Source organism: Melitaea cinxia, chromosome 22 (genome assembly GCF_905220565.1).
Source record: "Melitaea cinxia chromosome 22, ilMelCinx1.1, whole genome shotgun sequence".
Lineage (NCBI taxonomy): Eukaryota > Metazoa > Arthropoda > Insecta > Lepidoptera > Nymphalidae > Melitaea > Melitaea cinxia.
In genome coordinates this window covers 3,954,238-3,979,288 of record NC_059415.1, presented here as the reverse complement: position 1 = coordinate 3,979,288, position 25,051 = coordinate 3,954,238, and the positions used below count along the sequence as shown (strand labels likewise).

Below are 25,051 nucleotides of genomic sequence, written 5' to 3'. Positions count from 1 at the left end.
CACTATACGATAAGGCCGACCCTCCCTTCAAGCGACAAGTAAGTTTTCTGCTGAACGACGTCCGAATCACCAAGGACGGGCGCATGGTCCCGCCACCGCGGCCGCGAGCCCGCGCGCCCCGTGTCTATAGCGCCACCACGCTGTGACCGCGCCCCGATCGACGATCCCGTGTCAATTTATCGCTTTAAGACCGATATTAGCCGAGTCGTCGACTCGAAATATTTTTATGTAAAGCTATTTTTAATTAAATTGTAAGAGATTATATTCTTGAACAGTGAAATATTTTTGTTAAGTAGGGCTCTAGGTGCGATATTTTAGATATATAAAATTTATGGTTATCGAAACGTTTGAGATTGATTACGTTGACACCAATTAATGATTTAGAGACTGTTAAATAAAGACTGTTGAGGTCGTATGCATCGAACGAGTTCGGGTGCGTTTTTGTGAAATTCCTGATCTATTCATATTCCGCTTTCAGTGGTTATCGCAACTCATCGTCCAGTATATAGCTTTGGTCCCGTGCCACTCATCACTAGTCTAGCTCACACGACCCGGCCTCTTCATGTAGTCGCCATGTTTCATGAGTCTCTGTCACAGTATCGGTAGATAAATGTATCACAATATAGGCGCCCGTGCATCGTCGGCATTTAACTCTTTTAGATATTCAACACTGGAAAACTTTCTAGTTATGCTTATTCAAGCTTCGATATTTATAAATTCTTGTTTTGAATCAGTTGGAAAGTTTTCCAGTGACCAGTGTACGTTTTTCTATATTTCATTCAATTTGATGAATTTTTGAATTTTGTCTGAGTGTTAATTATATACGTGATAATGTGCATGTAAAAAAAATAAGGTGTATAATATGTCTTCCATGGCACTAAGTTATATAATTCTTAGATGCTGATAATGTTTCCTTAATCAACGATAAATACTTACTAATGAGCTTGCGTCGCTTTATCATCGATACTAACATCAACTTGATCTTTCTTTTTGATGGTCTTAATCGTTTTGAGATGTAGATTGAAACTAACATTGATATCATTTCCGCCATCACTATTTGCCTTAGTAGATAGATTTTGTCTTGTTTGAATTTGTTTAATTGTCATTTTTGAGACTAATTACATGCTTAAATTTATTTAATTCTATACAAAATTTCCTGTGGATGGTGCTTGAGCAGTTGGATGAGTTTCGTCTGGAGATCCAAAGGCGGGACCAAGAGATCCTCGCCATGGCGGCAAAGATGAAGGCTTTGGAAGAGCAGCACCAAGACTACCAGCGTCATATAGCCGTCCTCAAAGAATCGCTTTGCGCTAAAGAAGAACATTATAGCATGTTGCAAACTGACGTAAGTTAGATAAAAGAAAATAAATTATGTAAATAAAAATCTTTCAATAACAATTGAAGATTAGAAACTTTGTAGATAATTCTTTATTATAAATTTATCTTTTATCCGATTTTATATACGTTTTAAATCATCAGGTCGAAGAACTGAAAGCTCGTCTTGAAGAGAAGAGCAGAATGGTAGAGAAAAAAACAGCAGCAGCTCTAGCTGCTGCACATGAGCTCGCTGAACTTAGAGATCACTCAGAAATCAAAGATAGAAAGATAAACGTGCTGCAAAGAAAGGTAAACAAATGTTTTGTAAAAGTATTTAGATAGAAAGACCATAAATTGCGCTCAGCTATGTTTGTTAAGTACTAAATTTAATACTAAAACGAATTTATATGAAAAGAATTTCATAGTTTCGTTCACTTTAAATGAAAGACTGTTTCCATTATGACAGTAAATTATAATAAAATCAAGTCTCTCTTAAATCCATCATACATTACTATCTAATTTGATAACATTGTGATTGTTATTTAAAAACTTGTGATATTATGATAATTAAAAATTTATCTCTTTGAATGTTAGGTTCATGAATATAGATTATTTTGACAAATTTTAATAAAATCTTCTTCGTCAGTTAAAACTTATCTTAAGATAGTTTTTAAAGTGCTTTTACTAGAAAAGATTACTTTCTAGGCTTAGATAAGTTATTACCTTTCATTCCCTTGCCTTAAATAATTGTAGAGTCTGCGAAATTTTAGATACTAGGTGCTATTTTGTATTATTTGTTACTTTTTTACTTTATTATTTGTAAATGAGAAATTATGTTTTAATTATATTTTATTTGTTATTTTATTATAAATAAATTGTGTTAACCATATGTTTGGTTTGTTTTAGTCGTCTATGTTCATTGTATTAGTTTCATATACGTTTATGAATATATTTATTTTTACATTATTTGTTTAAATTTGTTTTGTACTGCTAGTGGTTTTTGTTTTCTTTCAAGGTATGTCTACTTTTTATTTTTATTGTATCGCTTTTTTTCATTGTTTGCTTTTATGTTTTAATAATTATTTGATGTCACATTGGTTATTATAATATTTTTTTAGATTGAGAACCTTGAGGATCTTCTGAAAGAAAAAGATAATCAAGTAGACATGGCAAGAGCCAGGCTCAACGCAATGCAAGCCCATCACTGCTCGTCAGAAGGTGCCCTTTCCTCCCTTGAAGAAGTCATTGGCGATAAAGAAAAGCAAATTCAACAGCTTAGAGAACAAAGAGACAGAGCAGAACACGAGAAAAATGAAGAGAGAGAGTTACATGAGAGAGAAATAGCAGATTACAAAATGAAACTTCATGCCCTTGAAAGTGAAGTGGAAAAACTTGGTGCCCGATTAGAAAGAGCTCAGGCAGAAAAAGATAGGCTTGAAGCTAAATTAGAAAGCTCTCAATCAGAATTAGGAAAGTCGAAGGCTGAGTTGGATAAGGCCGCGAGTGAAGTCGGTAGATCTGGCGCTGATTGGGAAGCGGCAAAGCAGCGTTTAGCTAGACTAGAACTAGAGAATGAACGACTAAAACATGAGCTAGAGCGATCTCAAACAACTTTCGGTAGAAGCACATTAACAACATCTCAGGAATTAGACCGAGTTCAAGAGAAAGCAGATAAGGTATCAGCTGAACTGAGACGAACTCAAGCAGAACTAAGAGTGACGCAAGCTGACGCTGAAAGAGCTAGATCCGAGGCAAGTGCGCTTCAAGATAAATTAGAAAAGTCACAGGGTGAAGTATATCGTCTCAAAGCAAAACTTGAAAATGCACAAACTGAACAAGATAGTCTGAAGGAAGAATACGATCGGTAAATATTTTTAATTATATAATTTTTTACTTTAAAAATTCAAAAGACAGGCGAATATTTTTAGGTTTACAAATTTAGGTAGATTTACGAGTAAGGGCTTACATTGACTCATCTTTAAAACGTAAAGTCTGATATAATCTGATATAAAATATGTATTAAGTCTCTTACATTATAACGACAGAACAGAGACATATTAAAAAGATTTTTCATGTTACGTCTATTTTCATCGTAGGAGTCTCAGAAGAAAATTGAAGATTCTTTAAAGTTATTTCATACTTCATTTCTATTTTATTACTTAACTAGCTACGCCCGCAACTTCATCCGCGTGGAATTTAACAAAACAACTATTGTTCAGTTCACAGAGTTATTTGTAAAATAAAAGTAGTCTAAGTTACTCCTTATTACATCAGCTGTCTGATAGTGGCAGTCCCGTCAAAATAGGTCCAGCTCTTTCAGAGATTAGCTGGAATAACGACACAGACAGACAAACAAAAATTGTAAAAAAATGTTATTTTGGTATATATGTAACGTGTACACCCATATGCATTTAGTAAAAAGTGGTTATGTTAATATTACAAACTGACACTCCGATTTTATTTATCTGTATAGATTTGTATATATTGAAAAAGTGATAAATTTTATTTTTAGCGTACAATTTATTGACATCAAGTCACATAAGATCCTAAAGACTAGTTCTTACTTTAAGTTGGCAAAAATACCCAAATATCTTAATCAATAATATAATCTGGAGTAGCCTAAACGTGGAAACACCTCAACCTAACAAAGAAAAAATCGTACCCAAATAATACTGCTCGCAAATCTGGTTATGTTCCTGTAGTGAGTAAGATAACAAGAGCATCAGTCGGGGGTAGGATCTGCAATGCGCGTACAGTTAAAGTTAAGCATATAACAGTTGTCCAAAGACTACGATGTTCACCTTAGTCATAAAAATATATATCTTAATTATAGAAATAAAGTCATTAATCTAATATTGTCCACCAGTCTTCAATCCTCCATCAGTCGCCTTCACTCCGAGCGAGACAAGGCAACAGCAGAACTAGACAAAGCAAGAGAAGAGCTAGAAAGGACACAAGCTACTCTTGGCAAGGCGCAATTACAGCAAGACAAACTACAAGCATCGCTTGATTCTGCACATTCGGAGATTGACAAGCTTCAAGAGAAATTAGACAAGTCCGCTGTTGAAGTGAGAAAGGTACAATTAAATTTAAAAAATTGATAATACTACAGTTATAGTAATGTTGTGTATTAATTTAAGGGCTTAATACAAACACTTCCTATAAATTTTACGTATCCACTTCCGGAATAGAATTTAGCAAAGTCAAATAATAATCGCTTTGAAATTTATCATACTTAGCCAACAAAAACTAATGTTATATAATTAATTTAACGGCTTGAAATATTATATATTTTGGCATGTAAATGTTTCAGTGTGGGACAATAGGTTATCTTTTTAATAAAAAGAATCTTCAAGAGTAATTTAGTTTACAAAATTTCATGTAAAGCAGATACATCAGAAATTATTTCAATATTGTTTCCAACAATTTGAAATAATAAACACAAAAATTAAACCTATTTTTCAAGACTTTACATTAGTTAAAGTCTTTTAGTATATTGCGTAGGTATATTGCAACAATTTTTTCTTCTACAGTTGCAAGTGGATCGTGAGAAATCAGCATACGACTTTGAATCGCTTCAGTCTCAACTTGACAAAGCCCTCGGTCAAGCTGCCAGACTGCAGAAGGAAAGAGATACTGCCCAATTAGATGCTGATAGATTTAGAGACAAGCATGACAAGGCACAAGTAAGTCTATTATTATTATTATTGGATAACGCTGTAGCGCAAAGGCTTATGGTTGTCGTGCCGACCGTTGCGGGTTCGATCCCCGCACATGGCAAACATTTTTTGGGGCCATACAGGTGTGAGTGATCTAACCGTTTGCGCATTTGATTTTGTATGTTTCCGGACCCCTGACACAGGAGTAAAATCCTATTGGGGGCCGTTGAGTATGAGATGTGTGAGGCGCTTATCACTTAAGTATAATTTACGGCACATTGAACGGACTCCACACATGAGTTCACGCCATTTTTGGTACAAACTAGTGGAGGCCTATGTCCAACAGTGGACTGCGATTGGCTGAAGTGATGAAGATGATGAGGTATAAACCTATACATTAATACTTAACATCCCGATTTATCTTTTAAATACCTTTGAAATGTTTTTTTTATATAAGGGTCATATAACACCAGTCAACATAGTATGAATCTACTCGAGCATTATCTGTAATTTCGTGCCAGTCTGACGTGTATTTTGTGTATTAATTAGTACTTTAGTTGGTTGAATAAAATAACTAACTAAAAATATTAGTCCTACTTATCGCAAATGTATTTAAGCCATGTTATTCACTATCGTGGATTAATTGTGTCATTTCGTGGCTGGGTGTCCATTATAATTTGTTAATTCTGGCCATAATGTGATTAAATAAAATATTCAATGTACGACATATTCGAAAATTAATGACCCGCATCCATATCCGTACATAAATGTAGTCACTATGGCTGTTCGTTACAAATTTATTCCTTTACAAGCTATACCCGCGACTTCATTCGCGTTTTATGTGAACTTCGTTCCCTCTTCCACGGGAATTAATTACAGGATAAAATTACCACTTCTTCTCACTATGAAGTTTCGTCCAAATTCATGCTATTAGTTTGGCGTAATGCGCGACCGAGATAAAGACAGATAAATTAAAATAAATTTCAGATTCAGTATCTATTACAGCGGCTTAATACATCAGAATTAAATTTTAAAAATGTCTTCAATAGATATGCATAAAAAACATAAGTGGACCAGATATATAATAATAGACTGGCCTCGGGGTTAAAATCGAGAGCATTTTTTTTATCTTAATAAAATAATAATAATAGGTATAAAGAAATAGGAATTGACAATTTTATTACCATAATTATCTTGGTGATATGAGTACTGATTTTTAAGCTTTTCGTAAGATATAGGTACATAGGTTTATTAAAAGGGTTTGGGTGTTTAGGAACAACATCTCTTAAGATAGTAGTAAATTATGTACCAAAAAATACTATATTACACAGACGAAAATGCGCGTATTAGGTAACGAGCAATATAGCGAACGTATTATGTAATAAATGTTCAAGGACAATAAAGAGATCCTTGTGAAACTTGGCAGCAGTAATCCCCATAAATCATTACAATGTACACGTGACGTCATCATCCGAACACATTAACCCAGAAGTCTGAGATGTCTAGACGGACTGGCGTCACCATTTAAATACTGTGTAGATGTTATTTTGTGTTTGTCATGAAAACTTTTTCAGGAAACTATTTATTAGTTGCGTGGCGTTTTTAATTTACTATTCTTTTTATATTATTCCTTATATCGTATTGATTTTATTCTTAAACTTAAAACGAGTCATTAGTGTTACGGAGTAGACGTTTTACCAGCGATATGTTTCAATGAATGTTTTGTACTCGGTGGTAGCTTTACTTTTACGACTAAATATAATTAATTAAGTAAAACAAACGATTTTAATTTGTAAAGTGATGTTTCAAATGTGCTTTTGAATCCTACTTAATAAAATTATGTTTTGTTTTTTCTTTATCATATTTTTGATCTTTGCTCTCATCCTATTTATGAAATCGATTCCGTAATAGACGGATTATATCTATTTTCTAATAACTGAAACTAATAGATATCGCCTCAGCCTACAACATCCCACGGCTGGGCATAGGCCTCTTTCACCATATAAAAAAAGGTTCGGAACTTTACCCACAGCGCTATCCCACTGCGGGAGTTATTCATAGCTGTCTTTAATTATATAAATGTTTAAAACAGCTAAACCTTTTACTAAGAAACTTAAAAACTACAAATCACCATTTCACGATATTCTTTTAAAATTATACAGCAACATTAAAAGAAAAAAAAAACATCAAACCACAATAAGCACGATACATTTATGTCGTCGAAAAACTTCTATCATACTTTACCAATACACCCGGATCAGATTACACGAATTATGTTCGATCGTGACTTAAAATGGAAGTTATACCAAGTTATACCCTTTAGTATTGTACTAGAATCAATATTGACTTTGCAGTTCCGAATTTAAAGGCAACCAAAGTTATCGTTAAGCAAATCTAGATATAAAATAAAATATTTAGCGAATGATTAAATCGTGTATACATAAGATTGTTTGAAGATAGATGTTAACTTTCTATAAGATCGTCATTTGCTGAATAGTAATGCATTGCATTGTATTTAGATTTTGATTGATTTTGAATTACAATAAAATTAAATTAAATGTTAATTTCACATTTACACTGTTATTTATCATTTATTTTATTTTTATGTTTAAGACAAAATAGATTTATTTATTTATTTAGTAAGAAACCACCAACGGAATTACATGTTTAAAAAAAATTACAATCAGTTGTATGCCAAGGTATTAAATATATACATATAATTCCTCTTAAAGGTAGACAATTAAGTCGTCTGCCTATTCAAAAGATTTGGAACATACAAGATTTAAACAAAAAAAAAATACAGACAAAATAAAGAACTAAATACATAGCTATTACTATTATAAATTAATATAAATTAATATTAGTGGTACATAGCTTTTGATTTGAGGAATCATTTGATTTTTAACATTTAATAGTTTATTCTTAAATACAGCTAGGTTATTCATCTGCAAAGATGTCTAATGACTCGTTTTTAACTGTAAATTCTCTGTAGAGCCTACCTCAGTCTAGGGATGAGGGAATAATAATCGAGGTTTGTTCTTTTTTTTATGTCACTAGGTCGGCAAACAAGCGTACGGCTCACCTGATGGTAAGCGATTACCGTAGCTTAAAGACACCTGCAACACCAGAAGCATCGCAAGCGCGTTGCCGACCCAATCCCCAATCCCCCCAGGAGCTCTGGTCACCTTACTCACCAACAGGAACACAATACTGCTTGAAAACAGTATTATTTTGCTGTGATCTTCTGTAAGGTCGAGGTACTACCCCAGTTGGGCTTATCCATATTTTGAGCAGGAATTCCTGCTGTGCTCTACCTCAGTTAGAGGTTGTTGTCTGGGTTTTATAAGCAAATAGTGAAATGGGATATCGTGGTACGCGAGAGGGAACGTTAATTGAAATTTTGCTTAGGAGTTCTGAACTATCCACAGTTCCATTCACTAGTTTGTCTAAGAAAACCATATCAAGAAGCTTGCGCCGGTTCGAGAATGAGTTTAACCGAAACTTATTTAGCCGCGAGTAGTAGGGCATTCTTTTGTCCTGTCCAATAGAATAAAATTGCGTAAGCCGTATCTGTATACTTTCCAATCTCTCTTTATGGGTCTGGTAGTTAGGGTTCCAAATGGGTGTTCCATATTCTAGCTTACTAATGTAGTAAATATTTTTTTTTTGGTTTTAAGTTTCATATAGTTTCGAATTTCTAAAAACAAACCCCAACATCTTGCGTGCCGACTTGCATATGCTGTCAATGTGTACATTATAACGTAACTTAGCATCAATAGTGATACCTAAATCGCGAACGTACTCCAATTTCTGTAATTGGTGCGTACCAATAACATATTTTCCCTTAACAAAAAATCGTTTACGTGTGAAGGAAATATATGAACATTTGGAAGGGTTCAGCTCCATTCCATTTAACTTACACTATTCGAAAACTCTATTGATATCTTCTTGTTAAGATTTAACGTCATGCTTATTGGTAATTTCTTTAGCAAGCTTTAAATCGTCAGCATAAATTAAACATTTGGAATTCTTGATGCAATTGGTAATGTCGTTAATGAAAATATTAAATAGTAATAGTCATAAAATTGATCCTTGAGGAACACCAGACACAGCTTGATAAAACAGGGATTTGTGTTAAAAAAAGTTAAGAATTTTGCCACCAGCAGTTTGTGGTTTACCCTGTCAAATGCTTTTGAGAAATCTGTGTAAACTGCATCGACTTGTCTACACGCATCTATAGATGTTGTAACGAAGTTCATAAAATTAGCTAAATTTGCTATGGTAGATCTACAGTCAATAAATTCGTGTTGAGATTCTGAGAGAGCATGATGAACGTGGCGTGACAAAATTGGGTGTAGCGAAGACTTTCGATAGTGTCGAGAGTATTGATATTGGCCTGTAGTTGGTTATAGATTCACGATCGCCATTCTTATAAACAGGAACTATTCTTGCTAACTTCCGTACCTCAGGATAAACACCAGTGCATAAAGATTTGTTATATATTAAATGAAGTGGTAATGATAATAGAACAGCGCATTCCTTAATGAATAAAGAAGGCAAATTGCCGGACCTGATCCTTTCCTTACATCAAGTCCTTTCAACTTTCTGATTATATCCTCGATGGTTATATTAATATTGCAAAGGCCGTCTGAGATAACATTCGAGACATGTGAGTAATTTTGTGAATATTCACTCGAGTCGTAGACCGATGCGAAGAAATCCGCAAAGAGATTGCACAAGCTAGAACCACTAGTGGCAATTTTATCACAAAGCTTCATTTTTGCGGGATATGTATTTATTGACTGTTTAATATTTTTAGATGAGTCCAGAAACATTTGGGATTTTCAAAGTAATATATCTATCATAGTATTCCTTCAAAAAATTGTTATTATCGTTTCTTAGAGATTCAAAATGAACTTTATCAAGTTAGTTTTTGAATATAAAAAATAGATATAAAATTTATACTTTAACTACCTAGTTTTATTAGTTTCGTTCAATTGTCATTGCATTTTAATCAACATCAACAAAAATGAACACTTTTGTCCCGTAATTAATTGTTAATACTATTTCCGCTACAAGCAATTAATGCGTAACAAAAAGAACAAATAAAATAACACGTACACATTCGTGCCTATTACAGATGACAATAGGACTTGCTTAACTACAAAAAAGATATAGACAGGGGCCTTTTGGGGTAAACATTTTTCTACAAAAAAGCTGTTCTTGTAGATTGATCATCCCAATTAATTCTATCATTATCTTGATTTTTAAAAGATGACATAATTCCTTCAAACATTTAAAATTATTGTTATTACATATTTTCTTTGTTAGTACGTAGTTATTCTTAACATCCTATAATTTCAAATGTCTCATAATTTTAAATTTAATTTTATTGTTTAGGAAAGTTTTACGTTACGATAGTTACTTACTGTATCATCGTTATATATTATAACTAATAACAAAAAAAAAACAATAACTGCAATTCTATAACATATCGAATTCGTGTATCTTTGTATTTTCAATTTACAAAAATTCTTATATGTATCAAAGTAATATTAATACTAATCCATTTAACTTATATGTCGTGAACACCCTACCGATCGCTGCCGATGATCGTATTTCCTTTGACAATGAGATTAAAGGCCGATGAACTTTGTGACGTAAGATCAAGATAGCTACAACTCCGGAACGAGATTTCCCGGATTATTTATGTATCGACTTTTACAAACTCAATTGAGTTTATCATTACGATTATACAATTTCATATTCCTATTATTTCTATGTATATCGAACCTTATTAAGTTTAATTAAATGAGAGACTTCGAAATGATTTTGCAAATAATGAAAGTATCTGCGTGTAAACTTAAATTTTACTGAGGCACTGTAGGTACAGTAGCAGAAAATATTATCTTCAAAATGCCAGCCCAATTGGGTACCTCGATCTTACAAAAAATCACAATTAAATAACACTGTTCTCAAGTAGTGTTGTGTTTCTGTGGTGAATAAGGTAACCAGAGTTTCTGGATTGGGAGTAGGGTCATAAGCTGCGGTAATCGATTACCGTCACGTGAGCCCTAGTTGTATAAAGAAAATTAAGTCTAATTTTTTTTAAATTCTTCTGTTTCAGGCTCTTGTGAGTCGTGTACAGAAAGAAAGAGATGCGGCATTAGCTGAAGCCGCAAGTTGTCGTGAACGCGCCGAAGCGGCAGCCGCAGCAGCCAACAGAGCAGCTCGAGACAGAGATAGTGCTGCAACTGAGTTGGATGTTCTCAGAGAAAGATGGGAAAAAGCACATCAGCAACATCAGAAATTAACGGTACATATTTCATCAATTGTTGTAAAAATAAAATTTTGTTAATAGTTGGATAATATTAAAGCCGTATCGCAATTTATCCAATAAATTATAATATTTTCTTTCAGATGGAAAGAGACGACGCCCTAACTGAATTAGAAATCCTAAAAGAAAAACTCGATAAAGCTCTATACTCAACGCAAAAGACCATTGAAGAGAAAGAAATAGCGCACAAAGAATACGAAAAAATGCTTGAAAAGTATGATAGGTACAATTTTTCTAAATGTCGTCTTGTGTTGGTGACGATGTGTACTCGTCTAGCTGTAAAAACAAGTTTAGTAATGATATTATTTTACCATTTTTTTTTTGTTTCAGATCACAGAACGAGATTTACCGTCTTCAGAATAAGATAGACATTCTTGAAGCTGATAAGGATCGCCTTGAATTAGAGTTGGAGAAAAATGTTCATTTAGCTACAAAATCTAGGGAGGATGCTAGGAAGATGCAGGACGAGTTAGCTAGATTACAGGAAATGTACGACAGAGCTTCGTTACAACTTGGTAGAACTAAGGAACAGGAAGAAAAAGCTAAAGAAGATATGGATAGACTTTGTGTTGATATTGAAATGGTACGAGAACGATACGAAAAGGGCCAAATCGAACTGCGAAGGTTACAAGCTGAGAAGGATAAGCTTATTGCTGATGGTGAACGCTTGCAATTTGAATATGATCGGGCAATGACTCAGTGTGGTAAAGCACAAGCATCAAATGAAAAAACTCAAGAAGAAATGGCAAGGGTGCAAATTGAACTAGAAAAAATGTATGACAAACACGACAAAGTATCTGCAGAGTTGAGAAGAGTTCAGGCAGAATTGGATAAAGTTAAAGCTGATGCCAGTGGAGCAAGGGAGGAAGCTGAGAGATATGCAGCACGTTATGGAAAATATCATGATACTAAAGAAGAACACGAGCGAACTAAACTGGAGGTGGAAAGACTGCGCACACGACTAGAGAAGACAAATCTAGAGTTGGAGCGAGCGAGGAAGGCCGAAGAAGAAGTAACCCGTCTTCGCTCGGAGCTCGATCGCGTCGAAGGTCTTCGAGGTAAATACCAATTCGAACAGGATAAATGGAGTTCAGAAATAAATAGACTTCAGACTGAGCTTGATAAAACGCGTGAACGATACGATGCGTCTCAGACTGAAATTCAACGACTGCAAAGTGAGAAAGAACAAGCAGAAACGAAATTCCATGAGTTAAATATACAGCTAGAACTTTCTAAGAGTGAAGTAGCAAAACTAACTGCGGCAGTAGAAAAACAGCGTACAGATCTTGAGCGCGCTCATATTGAGTGTGAAAAGTTTAGGGATCGGTGTGAAAAATTAAAATTGCGGTCTGAACAGTTAGATAAAGATAATGAAAGACTCAAAGGTGAATTGCAACAGATTGAGAGGATGAAACTTCAAGCAGTTGCTGGCGACAAAGCAAGGACGGAAGATAGATTAGAAATCGAACGACTTCGTGATAAATTAGAAAAAGCAATTCAAGCTAGAGATGCTACGGAAATGGAGGCGGGTCGCTTAGCTAAAGAGCTTGAAAAATCTCAGATGCATTTAGCTAAATATCAAGAGACAAATGAAACAACACGCGTAGAGTATGATAGAATGACTAACGAATTAGGTAGAATGCATGAGCGTCTGGAACGAACAATCCTTGAAATGCGTCAGATAGAACAAGAAAGAGACGCTCTTAGAGCTGAAATACAAAATACAAGACGTAATATCGAACAACAACAGCGAACTCTAGACCACAGAACGCAAGAAACTCTAGTGAAATTGCAGCAAGAATTAGCCCAATCTGTGCGAGATAGAGAGAAGATGGCTTCTATTTTAGAGCAAAGGGATAAACAGGCTGACGCAATAGAAAAACAAATAGTTAAACTTGAGGCTGATACAAAGCAACTGACAATTGAACGTGATCAGTTAGTAGCACAATTAGAAAAATCTCAGGACATGCTAGTAAATTTCCAGCGAGAATTAAATGCTTCGGAAACAGAACTTCAGAAGCAGCGTGAAGAAGTGCGTAGATTAAAGGAAGAGCAAAGAAAAATAGCTCAAGACTCCGAACGGGGTGCAAAATCGGTTATTGAGAGTAGAGATAGAGAAATTGCTAAGCTTCAACAACAAGTGCAAACCGTATCCAAAGAGAAAGACGCTTTCAGGCAAAGAGCAGAAAGAGCAGAAAAAGACGCACAAAGAGCTGGCGAAATCGAGAAATGGAAGGCTATCGTTGAATCGGAGAAAACGAAAGCTATTGCAGCGGAAAAAGCATTGTCAGAATGTCAACAGCGTTTACAATCTTTGGAGAAACAATTCCAGGCGCAACAGCAGCAATTGCAGCAGCTTCAAGCGCGAGGACCGTCCGACGTGCGTGAAGTTCAGAAGCAGCTTGAAGCGGCTCAAGCGGAGGCGCGGTCCCTCGCAGTGGAGAGGGAGCGTTGCCAGTCGCAGCTCGAGATGCTCGTTCAAGAATTGGAGAAGAGCCAGGTCAGTTGGAGGATAGCCCGAGCACGAGCGGTTGTCGGGACGGCAATGCGTGGTTAAATCGAGTTTGAAACTACTATTTTATAGCTTTGTCACTGAACTGTGAAAGAATTATCATTAAGTATCTCAGACTCGATTGAACTGTAATCGATTCGCGTGCGTTGTCTGCTTAAATCATTGCACCGGTGTTATGGAGTAGATGTTTTGATTTCGATGTTCATACGTTTAATTTTTATTTGGAATCATCTTCGCCGGTTGTCATGTATATAATTGTTGTATAGTAGCATGCCTCCCACAGCCCGCAGGGCATCCTCCAACCCCTCATTATAATTATTCGTATTTATTTTATTAGTTCCATCATCGCAACGTTTTTGGACGAAAATTTCATGAGAATGTACAAAATCATAATCGTTAAGATGCACCTGACATTGAAATCACACGAGCACTCGTCCACACACAACCCTCACTCTGTGTTGTTGTGTAAAATATTTGGTGCAAATATACATACATTAAAGCTTTAAATGATTACGTGATTGTTATATTTTCTTGTCTTTTTCAGCCGTATCTGCTATTCAACTTTGTACTTGCAATTCCATGATCGTGTATATTAAAAATTGTTCAATAAAATTTATGTTGTGGTTGAATTTGTTGCTGCGATTATACTTTGCCAAGTTTATGTACAAATTTTGCTTCTATTATATCAAGCTTCCAAACAATACTTTAAACTGAAATTGTTGCAAAATCTGGCTTAAATGTTACTTGATGCTGCTGTTTACTTCTTTATATACCTTCTTGTTTGACAAATCAGTAAGGGTCATTTCTTAATACAATTTTATCAACAACAGCTCGATCTCCGAGAAGCGAACAAGAAACTCCAGGCGGCTGGCAGTCAGAACGCCAAAGCTGGGGAAGATACCGCTCAAGCTAGAAGACAACTACAAGAAGAATTTAAGAAGTTAGAAGACGCGAGGAGACAATTTGAAGAGAACAGAAGAATGGTTGAAAATAAACGAAAAGACGTGGAGGAGAAGGAGAAGTCGCTGATGGAATTAGATCGACAGTTAAAGAAACGAAAAGAACAAATGGACCAAATGGAAGCATCTTTGAGGAAGGTAAGATATATTGAAAAAAATTTATTTTACATAGAAAATAACTGATACAGCCAATTAACCTTATTTCTATAATTTACACTAACTATCAAATAAATACATTATAAAACGTATATATACGCATACTTACTCAAAATTTTATAAGGATGGGTGGATATCACATCAGTTACTTTTTTAGGCTCACTCAAAGGTGCTTGCAAATAATAATCTCAATATAGACGGCTGAATAAATCAGTCATTCCTAAATAGTGTAAAGCCTTAGCTGAAACCAATGTACAATACAAGTAAAACAAAAATTTTGACGACGCGTTGGTGCAACAGACACAGCTCCGTCTATCGCGCCGGTGATTATGGGCTCAATCCCCGCTCATATCCAACATTTATATTGGACATACAGATATTTGCACTTATTTATTTTATGTTTCTTGACCCACCACACAGAAAAAATGTTAGTAGGGACCGTTGAGCACGATTTTTTATTTACTTACTAAGTAACTTTTAAAAAAGATTATATTTTAACTTAATTATATTTTATTCTTAACGTGTGTTACCTTATAACTTTTTTACCGGATGTACCGATTTTGACTATACCTTTTTTATTCCAAAACTGGTGCTTGTCGTGTGGTCCTATTTAAATTTGAATTTCCTATTTAAATTTTACTAAAAAAACGTCGAAAACGTCGAAATTTCTAGCATCGCAAAATGAAAAAAAAAATGGTAAATATTCCGTTTTTAAATAATTTTAGTAATAAAACTAACCATGTTAATTTAAACTCTTGATTTTTTTTTTCGTTTCATAATAGAAAAAAATGTAATTATAATATCCAGGCTGGAGGCAGTGCGGCAGCAGTGACGGATATGAACCGCAAGCTCGGCGAGACGCAGAAGGAGGCGGACGCGCTGAAGCAGCAGCTGAAGACGAGCGAGGAGGAAGCGCGCCGTCTCGCCGCCGAGACCGAGCGCCTGCTGCAGCTGGTGCAGATGTCGCAGGAGGAGCAGGCGCAGAAGGAGAAGCAGATCATGGACTTGCAGCAGTGAGACTAACATTTTACTCTCTTTAGTTAGTCTAATTTGCCAGTTAGGTCAGGAACATCAACATTCATTTGTTTTATTGATAAGCTTGATATTCTAATTCAAGCTTGGTATAAAAAAAATGAACAAGAAGAAAGCAGAGCGGTTTAGGCGCAAACTACACCACACGGGTGGTGTGGAAACGTGTGGATATTATGAAGTGCTCAACTTTTTTCAACTTTTTCAATCGTTATATCTTTAATATTTTGATAGAATTTTTAAAGATATTTGCATGATCTACAACTACACTTTACGTGTAACCTATTTTTATGATAAAATTTTGCAAACCTTGAAATCTTTTTTTACAAGTTTGTTGACGATGGAGATTTCACATTTCATAATAGTATTCGCTACACTCGTGCCGATTAACAGTTCTATGCGAATTATTATTACCTTAAATGGCTAACTTGACCGGACTATAATTTAGACTAGCCTGTTGGCGGTTTGTAGTGACTCTGCTTTATACTCTCGGGGTTGTTAGTTCGATTCCCGCCTCGAGTCTGGGCGTGATATATGTGTTTATTTATATATAAGTGTTATTTAAATGTATTTATCTAGAAAAAATATGTCACTATATCAGCCGGCTGTTACCTATAACATAAGCATTATGTGGCTTATCGTAGGAACAGACGACAATGCGTACATGTTATAGATATAAAAAAATATATATATTGACGCTAATATCAAACTGCGTTACTAAGCAGAAAATAAAGTTCCTCTCTAAATATTCTTACAATTAATTTAAAACAAAAATATAGACTGTTTCCTATTTATAAGATAATAAAACAAATGACCAATAATTTCAGATCTGTGAGAAACCTTCAAGCCAAACTAAAAAGTCAGCAACAAGCACAAGCACAAAGAGAAGAGGTAATTGGTTTTCATAACTTTACTAAATATTATTTAATAATATTGAAATGATTTAATCATGACTAACTAATCTAATATCAATTAATTATTTGTCAATACTCTTAACATACATTAACATACTAATATTTCTTTCATGCTGCATTCCAGGCCGGGCCCGCAGGCTTCCTCAAAAGCTTATTCTAAGTTAGTTCTTCTCACCAAGACTGTCGTTTGTTTATTTTCTCTTTTCGTTGAAAGTTTTACTTTAACTGACGCGCTGTTAACAATTCCGTGAGCGACAACTCCAGACTCCACGTCTTTTGTTAATAAAATTATATCACTAAGCTTTACAATTGCAATTCGTATTAAGTAATGTTATTAAAAAATTTGTATTGAATATTATAATGAAGTGTTCAGATAATAATAACGTATCATCTCTTGTTGATAATCCGATCAATAGACCACATATACAGGTTTCGAATTCAGTTAATTGTAACCAGCACACAAATAAGGTAATGATTATTAGTTTAGCGATAATTTTTAAGTGATGTTTAATGAAAAAGTGAATAATCGTGTTCAGCGGGAATTATTTTTTAAGTATTAATAAACAAATAATAATAATTATTATAACAATTGTAAAACTGTTAAGTATTCATGTACCTCTAGGTAGAACAGTAATTTGTCCACTAGACGATGTTACCAGCTTTCAATCTTGTTATGCGAAATATCAATTGATTACGAATAAAACGAAATCTATGTTGACCTTTCTCGAGCTATTTTTGTGTTTATATTGTTTAAAGTTTTGTTAAAGTAAATACACTTCGTTTTTTCATACTTTCTTTTTATTTTTATTTTTTATTATTTTATCATATTTTCACCCTTATGTAGGAACTATCGCAAGCGAGACAAAGCGAGGTCGCAGCTATCGGTGACTTAACAAACACATTGAAAGAGAGAGACAAGCTAAAAACTAAGCTCGAAGAGAGTAGGATGAGAGTTATAGATTTAGAAATAGAACTTAACGAATCTTCGCTTATACTTTCCGAAATACTTAAAATATCAGACAGCCAAGAGCTTAATAGCATAAAGAAAAGCAAGAGTTTTTTCGAACTACAAAAAAGCGGTAAGGTAGTGGATAGGCTAGACATGTGTAAACTGAGCAGAAGTCACAACGACTTGATTAATATCAACCGTGATGAAAACATACACACAAATATAAATAAACTTACGAGAAAAATAGCAAACCTAACAAAAGAGATTGAAATTAAAAATGCGAAAATTATTGAACAGCAAAGGTGTATATCGATTTTAGAAGATGCCTTAAGGGAAAATAATAATATAACAGAATTCGAGCAATTATTAGCAGTAGTCAGAAGTAAGGATGAGCGAATAAGTGAGCTAGAAAAAATTGTAAATAAAAAACCAGGTGCAACGTGCACTAAGCATAGCGATAGAAGAATATTGGAACTAGAAGACGCTCTAAAAGAATCTTTCATGATAGCGGCAGAAAGGGAAAAAGTATTTTATGAAGAGGAACAGAAGAGAATTGAAACGTTGCAGAAGGTAATTTTTCTTATTCTGTAATTGTCACTACAAGCCATTGAAAAGTACCTTACATTTTAAATATCAATAAGTTTAATTGGAATAGTCTATAAATATCACAATCCAGCCTTTTTGTGTTATCTAGGAAACTCTGCTACAATACAAATTTACAGACAATTTACCATTTAAAAAATACAACAATTATAAGATTTTTTATAATATCTACCAGAAATTGTAGCTGTACGTACTCTCCAAACCGCTATTGGAATAAGAAAAGATATATATTCAAGTACAAATCTCCTTACTTATAGTAGTAGACCTTAATACCAATAACATTAAATTTGCGTTCCTCATTAATAATAAAAATTATTTATTAAACAACCGCTCTGGTGTAGTGGTGCGAGTGGTCGCCTAAAGCACGGACGGTTTGCGGGTTCGATTCTCGCTCTGGATGGATATTTGTATTTGTACAAATATTTCGTTCCGGTTTGAATATTTGTCCTCGTGGGTCTCGCCACCGTGCCTCGGAGAGTTATCATGTACACCTGATAGCGATCGCTACTCATAGTAGGGAATATATCCGCCAATCCGCATTGGAACAGCGTTGTTGATTAAACTCTGATCCTTCTCCTACATGGGGAAAGAGGCTTATGCCCAGCAGTGGAATATTACAGAGTGAAGCGTTATCAACTGATTTAACATTGTAGATGAAGAAGATGGAGCAACGCATACTATCGCTGCAAAACGCGTCAATAATGAGATGCGAGACTTGTTCGATGGTACTGCGGAGGCTGAAGCGTCTGGAGGAGTGCTTCGCGCGCTGTCGGGCGAAGAAACACGCCATACTGCGGCATTTGTCACTCGTGATGTAAGTTATTTTTATTGATATATATAATTTTAAGTGGTTACCGTAATCAAGAGGCGTCGCCTTGTCGACTCCACCCCCAATTGCTGCCCAGGAGCTCTGGTTACCTTACTCACACAGGAACATAGCGCTAGTTAAGAGCAGTGTTATTTTGCTGTGATATTCTGTAAGGTTAGGTACTTCCCCAGACGAGCCGCTTAAGGTTTTGAGCATATATGTGCCATACCACAAAAACGTTACCTAGAAGTGCTCAACAGCCTCAAATTTTTGTAGCTTCTTTAAAACCTTTTTTTTAACTCGGTCATATGAGTATGTACTTTTATCGCTTTTAATTATTCCTAATATTTAGATCCACATGACTGTATGTATGTTTACGTTTTTATCGATCAATTAATCGATTCAGCCTGTAACATCTCCTAATCATCAGCTAATCATCTGCTGGGCATAGATCTCCATGCATCAGAAGGATCAGAGCTTAATCCACCACGCTGCTACACTGCGGATTAGCGGATGTAATCCCAACTATGAGTAACAATCGCTATATGGTATTTATGATAACCGGGACAGGCCGAGGTAAAAAATTAAACGAAATACGTCTAAAAAAAATGAGTGAGTTTTAGACCACACGACTGAAATTAAACTCTCTGAAGTAAAGACACGGTCGCTTAGACCGAATATAAAATCATCATATCAAAAATTTCGATTTAGCACGTACATTGTTCTATAGCTTAATTGGCTAGAGCACCGACACGGTCAGTCAGAGATTCAGGTTCGGTCTCCGCTGGAACGGTCGATTTTTGATAGGATATTAAAAAATGTTTAGAATTTCCTAATGCGTGGGTAACACAAAAATAAAATCGTACAAATTGAAGTAAAACTTCTACACAATAGGCCTACACTGTGTCTTAGATATACGGAACTAGCTATGAGAGAAAGAGAGAAAGAAAATTTGTGCTCGCACCTCTCTTTCTCTTGCACCGGTCGCCTCACCCTAGCACACTTTTCGTAACTATCTCGTTACTCATTCACCTGGTTACTCCCCAAGTCAAGAGTGCGTGAAGAAGTTTTACTTCAAAAACAGTCAAATTGAAACAGTTTAGAAACAAAACAGGTTTTTAGTTCATTGCATCTATACCGGCTCTATTAATTAATGAAATTTGTCTACAGTCAAGATTTATTGGAGGGAGCAATCAGCGAGAAGGATTCTCAGATAGCCGAGCTTGAAGTGAAAGGTGTTCTTGATGAAAACGAAACGAAAGCATGCGATGTACTTAAGGACGAAAAAGAAAAACTGCTCAATAGACTTAAGATTGAGGTAATATTAACATATGAATATTATAGTGTGGAAGGGTACTTTTGAGACAGAATGAGAATGGAGGCAGATAAATTGCTCTACTCACTAGGTACGGTAAATAAAAAGAGATAGTAGACGAAATATGGATGGAAGTAGAGGGTACGCTTGTTACTACAATTTCAGGCTTATCGAAAAAACTAATTTTTTTTTATTCAACTGCCTATGTCACAATTTTTATGTGCCGATTTATTTGGAATTAATCAAAATTTGATTCAATGAATCTATACTTACATACATACATATAAACAAAATTGAATAGTCCGTCTGTGATTTCAATATGACTGTGTTTTTTCAAGTGCATATAGTTATTTAAACGATACTAAGACACAAACAAATGTTTTCAAAACGTTTGTCTATCTGTTTTTCTGTTTGTCCGGGCTAATCTCGGGAACGGCTGAACCGATTCTTATTGGACTTTAATTAGTTAATTTGAAGTCGTCAATATAATATAGGGCGCTCATGGCGCTACGAGACAGGCAGGTCCATAGACTATACCTGTAATCTTCCATATCAGTGCTACAAAAAAAAACGATTATATGCCACTACAGAATGATATAAAATAATTCCAGAATGAACGTATAGTGGAGTTCGAAAGAGACTCGAGCGAGCCCGAGCAAGACGAAGTTAGTTCGCCGGTCTTGACGCTCGCTGACGACCTCATCGCCGCCTGCGAAGATAATGTAATTGTCTGGGTATCGTGTACAATGTATTGAGAATGGGGTGACCATTGTTACAATCATTACATTAATTCTAACAATATTCAATCAATTTTAAAAATATCATTTCACTCATTTCTTCAGCATTCAATAAGTTTTAATAATACCGTTCCATTCATTCATACAACACTCAAATAGTGTCAGTTTATTCAGTGTCATTTAGGGCCTGTTTCACCGGTTGATAAAAATGTATCTCTTACTTGATAAATCTGTCGGCTTTTCCTCAATTAACAAGCTACACTTAAAAATATACAACCCCGTTAATGTTTAATGGTTAACTAGAAAAAATATACCTACCATAAATTTTATCTGTGACCCACCGGTGAACCGACCCTAAGAAAGATTTATTTTGAATTGTATTGAAAATATTTCAAGATTTTAAAATCATTTTGATTGTGTTTTTGTAGAGTTTAGTCATTATATTGACATAAACATTTAATTTGCAACTCTTGTTTTGCTCACGGACGCAACTTGTGCAAACGAATTTTGCCCACGAACGCTCTCTTGAGCAAAAGAGTTTTGCTCGAGTAAACGCGTGTTAAGCTTGTGAATTTATTATTTAGTTACTTACTAATTTTTTCTTACGATTTATTTTACTCACCTTTTTGTCCGTTTAACTGTTTAACAACAATATAAATATTTTTATCTAAATGTAAATCTATATCCAAAATAGAAATAAAAAATTATAAAAAGAATTCCGATTTAAACAACTAAAGTAATATATGCTGACGTTATTTTTTTTTTATAATTTTGTGAATTTGTTCATTTATATTTGAATTAATTTCAAAAAATCATAATTACATAATCACATATATAATATTTTTTTGAATTATGGGATTCTTGAAAATAGATCATCTAACATACACGAAGTATTTAAATAAAGCGTTTCCATTTTTTATTTGTAATTTAATATAAATATGCACATTTAAAGGTAACATTGTTTACAGGAAGAGGACATACCAGCAACAGTACTGTGACGTCACAAAGCTAAGTCTAATCGTAACGTATGTTGTGGCCTAGCATCCATCGCACCTCACCATCATGCTACATTACCATCATCGCTTATCACTCCAGCCTTACCGCCAAAAAAATATTAAAAAATCCCGCTTGCCATTTCTGAACGCGTTCAAAAATCGTGCCCTACGACCAATGATGTTCTGTAACATTTATTTATGTAAATAAATAATTTAATTTTACGTTAATTTTTATTTAATTTAATTAAAATATTTCAAGGTCTCCGATTCGACGTAAGTGTATATTTTTGAAACAGTTTCGATTGATATGGAACCAAATTTATTCATATACCTATTTTATTATCTGTAGATAACCAATTGTTAAATAAAAGTGTATACCTATAGAGCAATAATTATTTAAAAAAAAAACTTCTAGAAGAAAATTCACACTCAGTGTCTATTTTTATCTTAATACTAGTCAAATTTATTAATGTTTTAATGCTATATAATTTACCAATACTGTTAATCGATTGCTTTAATGTATAAATAAGTTATTGTTTTATTGGGTAATATGGTGTAACCTATGCTCATTTCCTTCCGATATAAATACTTGATTGTTACCTAATTCTGAACTTTAACATTTAGCCGCGTACCTAAGGTTAACATGATCTTTTCAGTCGCAGAGCTTAGCTTATTCGTATAGAGTGAACACGTTTTCGTTTAGTGAAAAAAGCTATTGAATTGCAAATAAAATAATTAGTACGTTTGAGTAGATTTTTGTAATACGTTTACATATCAAGCACAAAGTATAATGGAGCCTCCGAAACGAACAGACGGCATATCATTAATTTACGATTAGCTTCAGATAGGAAATGCTATCGGTGTTAAAGGACGCCTGAATATTGGCAACATAAGCACTGCCTTACATTTTAAGGAAATTGATTAATTCATAAAAAATTATGCGAGCGCTTACATGAACCGAGTAGACGCCCGCCCTCGTTGAATGCTCGCGTCGAAGTGACTCGCAGGACATCCTCACCTCCGTTTCGGCAGCTAATCAAAATTTAAAACTACCGTATTTTATAAATGTATCGTGAGCTTTTTATAAATATCTTTACAACCGTATTACATTTGTGATACAAGGTCGGCACAGCGGAAAAATCCAATTTGTGAATTGTTTAAATCCTAAGAAATAATTTAGCCTAATCAAATTGAAGCCCTATTGATGTTGTCGTTTTATATTTTTATTGCTGTTTTAGGCAAAGCTTTAATTAACGCCACGTTCCCGATGTCATGAATTGGATTTGTTTCCGTCAATTTGCAATAATAATAAAAAAACATCGAGAAATATCCATTTTCGCTGTTTTACTACTATTTTTAAGGACTATGGCCACTTTCAAAGAAACTCCTTTATTCTCTTTACATTTTTTTGACGACAATGTTAACTTTTTTTACAAATAAAATTGTTTTTTTTTTTCTATTGCTATTATTTTGGGAAATCGTAAGTGTATCAGTTACGGGTCCAAAATGGCCATCGTCCTTTAGCGGTTAAGCTGTCAATTTAACTTCGACGTTTGCTGAGAATGAGAAAAAAAAGATTTTTTTGGAGTTGGCAAACTGGCTTTTTATACTCGATACATGTACGCTGAAAGTAGTATGTATTTATGGTAGGTTGGGCATAGACAAGCTGCAATGTTCCGTTGACGAACATTTTAAATTTAGTACACTTGTGTTCAATATTTGAAATTTTTATTTCACCGTTAAATCAAACGACAGAACTTTGCAGCTTAATTTTTGTATCGACTCAAAGTGTGTAGAGATTGTACGATTACAATAATTATGGTATTATATAATATTAGTTACTTGTTACATATTATTATAATGATATTATGCCGTGGGTCGCTGTTTCACACGTTGTATTGACCGAAACTATGCTGAAAAATATAAGAATACATGTTCTTTGAAAATATAATATCTTCATATAATATATTTGTGTGTTTTTGTTCTGATTACCTGATCCTTCAAACTACGTTTAATTGAAATGACGATTGAAAGAATTAAAGGGGGTATAAAAAAATATCAATGTCGTGACAAAAAAAAAATAGTAAATATAAAAAAATGGGTATATAATTAAGTCAACTTATAATAAAAGATACGTAGCTGTCCAGATATAAAGCTAGTCCCCACCTTTAAAATTCTCTTCCGCTTCCAATAAGACGTGCTCCTACTGCTGCCTGTTTTAAGCAACGTCTAAAGAAGTATTATATCCGCCAACCCGCATTGAAGCAGCGTGGTGAATTAAGCTCTGATCTTTCTCTTACATGAGGAAAGAGGCCTTTGCCCAGCAGTGGGATGTTACAGGCTGAAGCGTAAAGAAGTATTACATGTGTATACCTATTTTATATCAGTACTAGCTGACCCTGCAAACGTTGTCTTGCTATATATGTTATTAATCCCCTTAATCGCCTCCCTTTTAACTTAGGGGTATGAAAAATAGACGTTGGGATATTCTCAGACCTACCCGATATGTACACAAAATTTCACAAAACTCGGTCCAGCCGTTTCGGAGGAGTATGGTAAACTAACATTGTGACACGAGAATTTTGGACATATATTATACATTTATTTTACATTTATACATAATATATTATACTATCGTGATTATTTATGTATGAATATTTGTATGTTTCTATATGTATACGTATATATTATTGAATTTATCAAACACTATTATTATTTATCCTTTGAATCTTCATATTGTACACTTCCTATCCGTCGCTAC

The 25,051-nt window shown here is 34.4% G+C and overlaps 1 protein-coding gene across 1 annotated transcript in view; it reads left to right on the top strand.

Moving 5' to 3' along the window:
- The window catches only part of LOC123664504 (plectin-like), an 82,291-nt gene extending 59,773 nt beyond the window's left edge, over positions 1 to 22,518 (top strand). The window contains exons 5-20 of the mRNA XM_045599042.1: positions 1,178 to 1,345; positions 1,480 to 1,647; positions 2,436 to 3,181; positions 4,184 to 4,394; positions 4,851 to 5,003; positions 11,104 to 11,292; positions 11,397 to 11,536; positions 11,644 to 13,813; positions 14,656 to 14,922; positions 15,748 to 15,953; positions 16,797 to 16,860; positions 17,728 to 18,402; positions 19,089 to 19,249; positions 20,414 to 20,561; positions 21,170 to 21,280; positions 22,264 to 22,518. Coding sequence (XP_045454998.1) covers positions 1,178 to 1,345; positions 1,480 to 1,647; positions 2,436 to 3,181; positions 4,184 to 4,394; positions 4,851 to 5,003; positions 11,104 to 11,292; positions 11,397 to 11,536; positions 11,644 to 13,813; positions 14,656 to 14,922; positions 15,748 to 15,953; positions 16,797 to 16,860; positions 17,728 to 18,402; positions 19,089 to 19,249; positions 20,414 to 20,561; positions 21,170 to 21,280; positions 22,264 to 22,293 — 5,607 coding nt within the window. The 3' untranslated portion in view covers positions 22,294 to 22,518. The remainder of the gene's footprint in view (positions 1 to 1,177; positions 1,346 to 1,479; positions 1,648 to 2,435; positions 3,182 to 4,183; positions 4,395 to 4,850; positions 5,004 to 11,103; positions 11,293 to 11,396; positions 11,537 to 11,643; positions 13,814 to 14,655; positions 14,923 to 15,747; positions 15,954 to 16,796; positions 16,861 to 17,727; positions 18,403 to 19,088; positions 19,250 to 20,413; positions 20,562 to 21,169; positions 21,281 to 22,263) is intronic.
- The last annotated feature ends 2,533 nt before the right edge of the window (positions 22,519 to 25,051 follow it).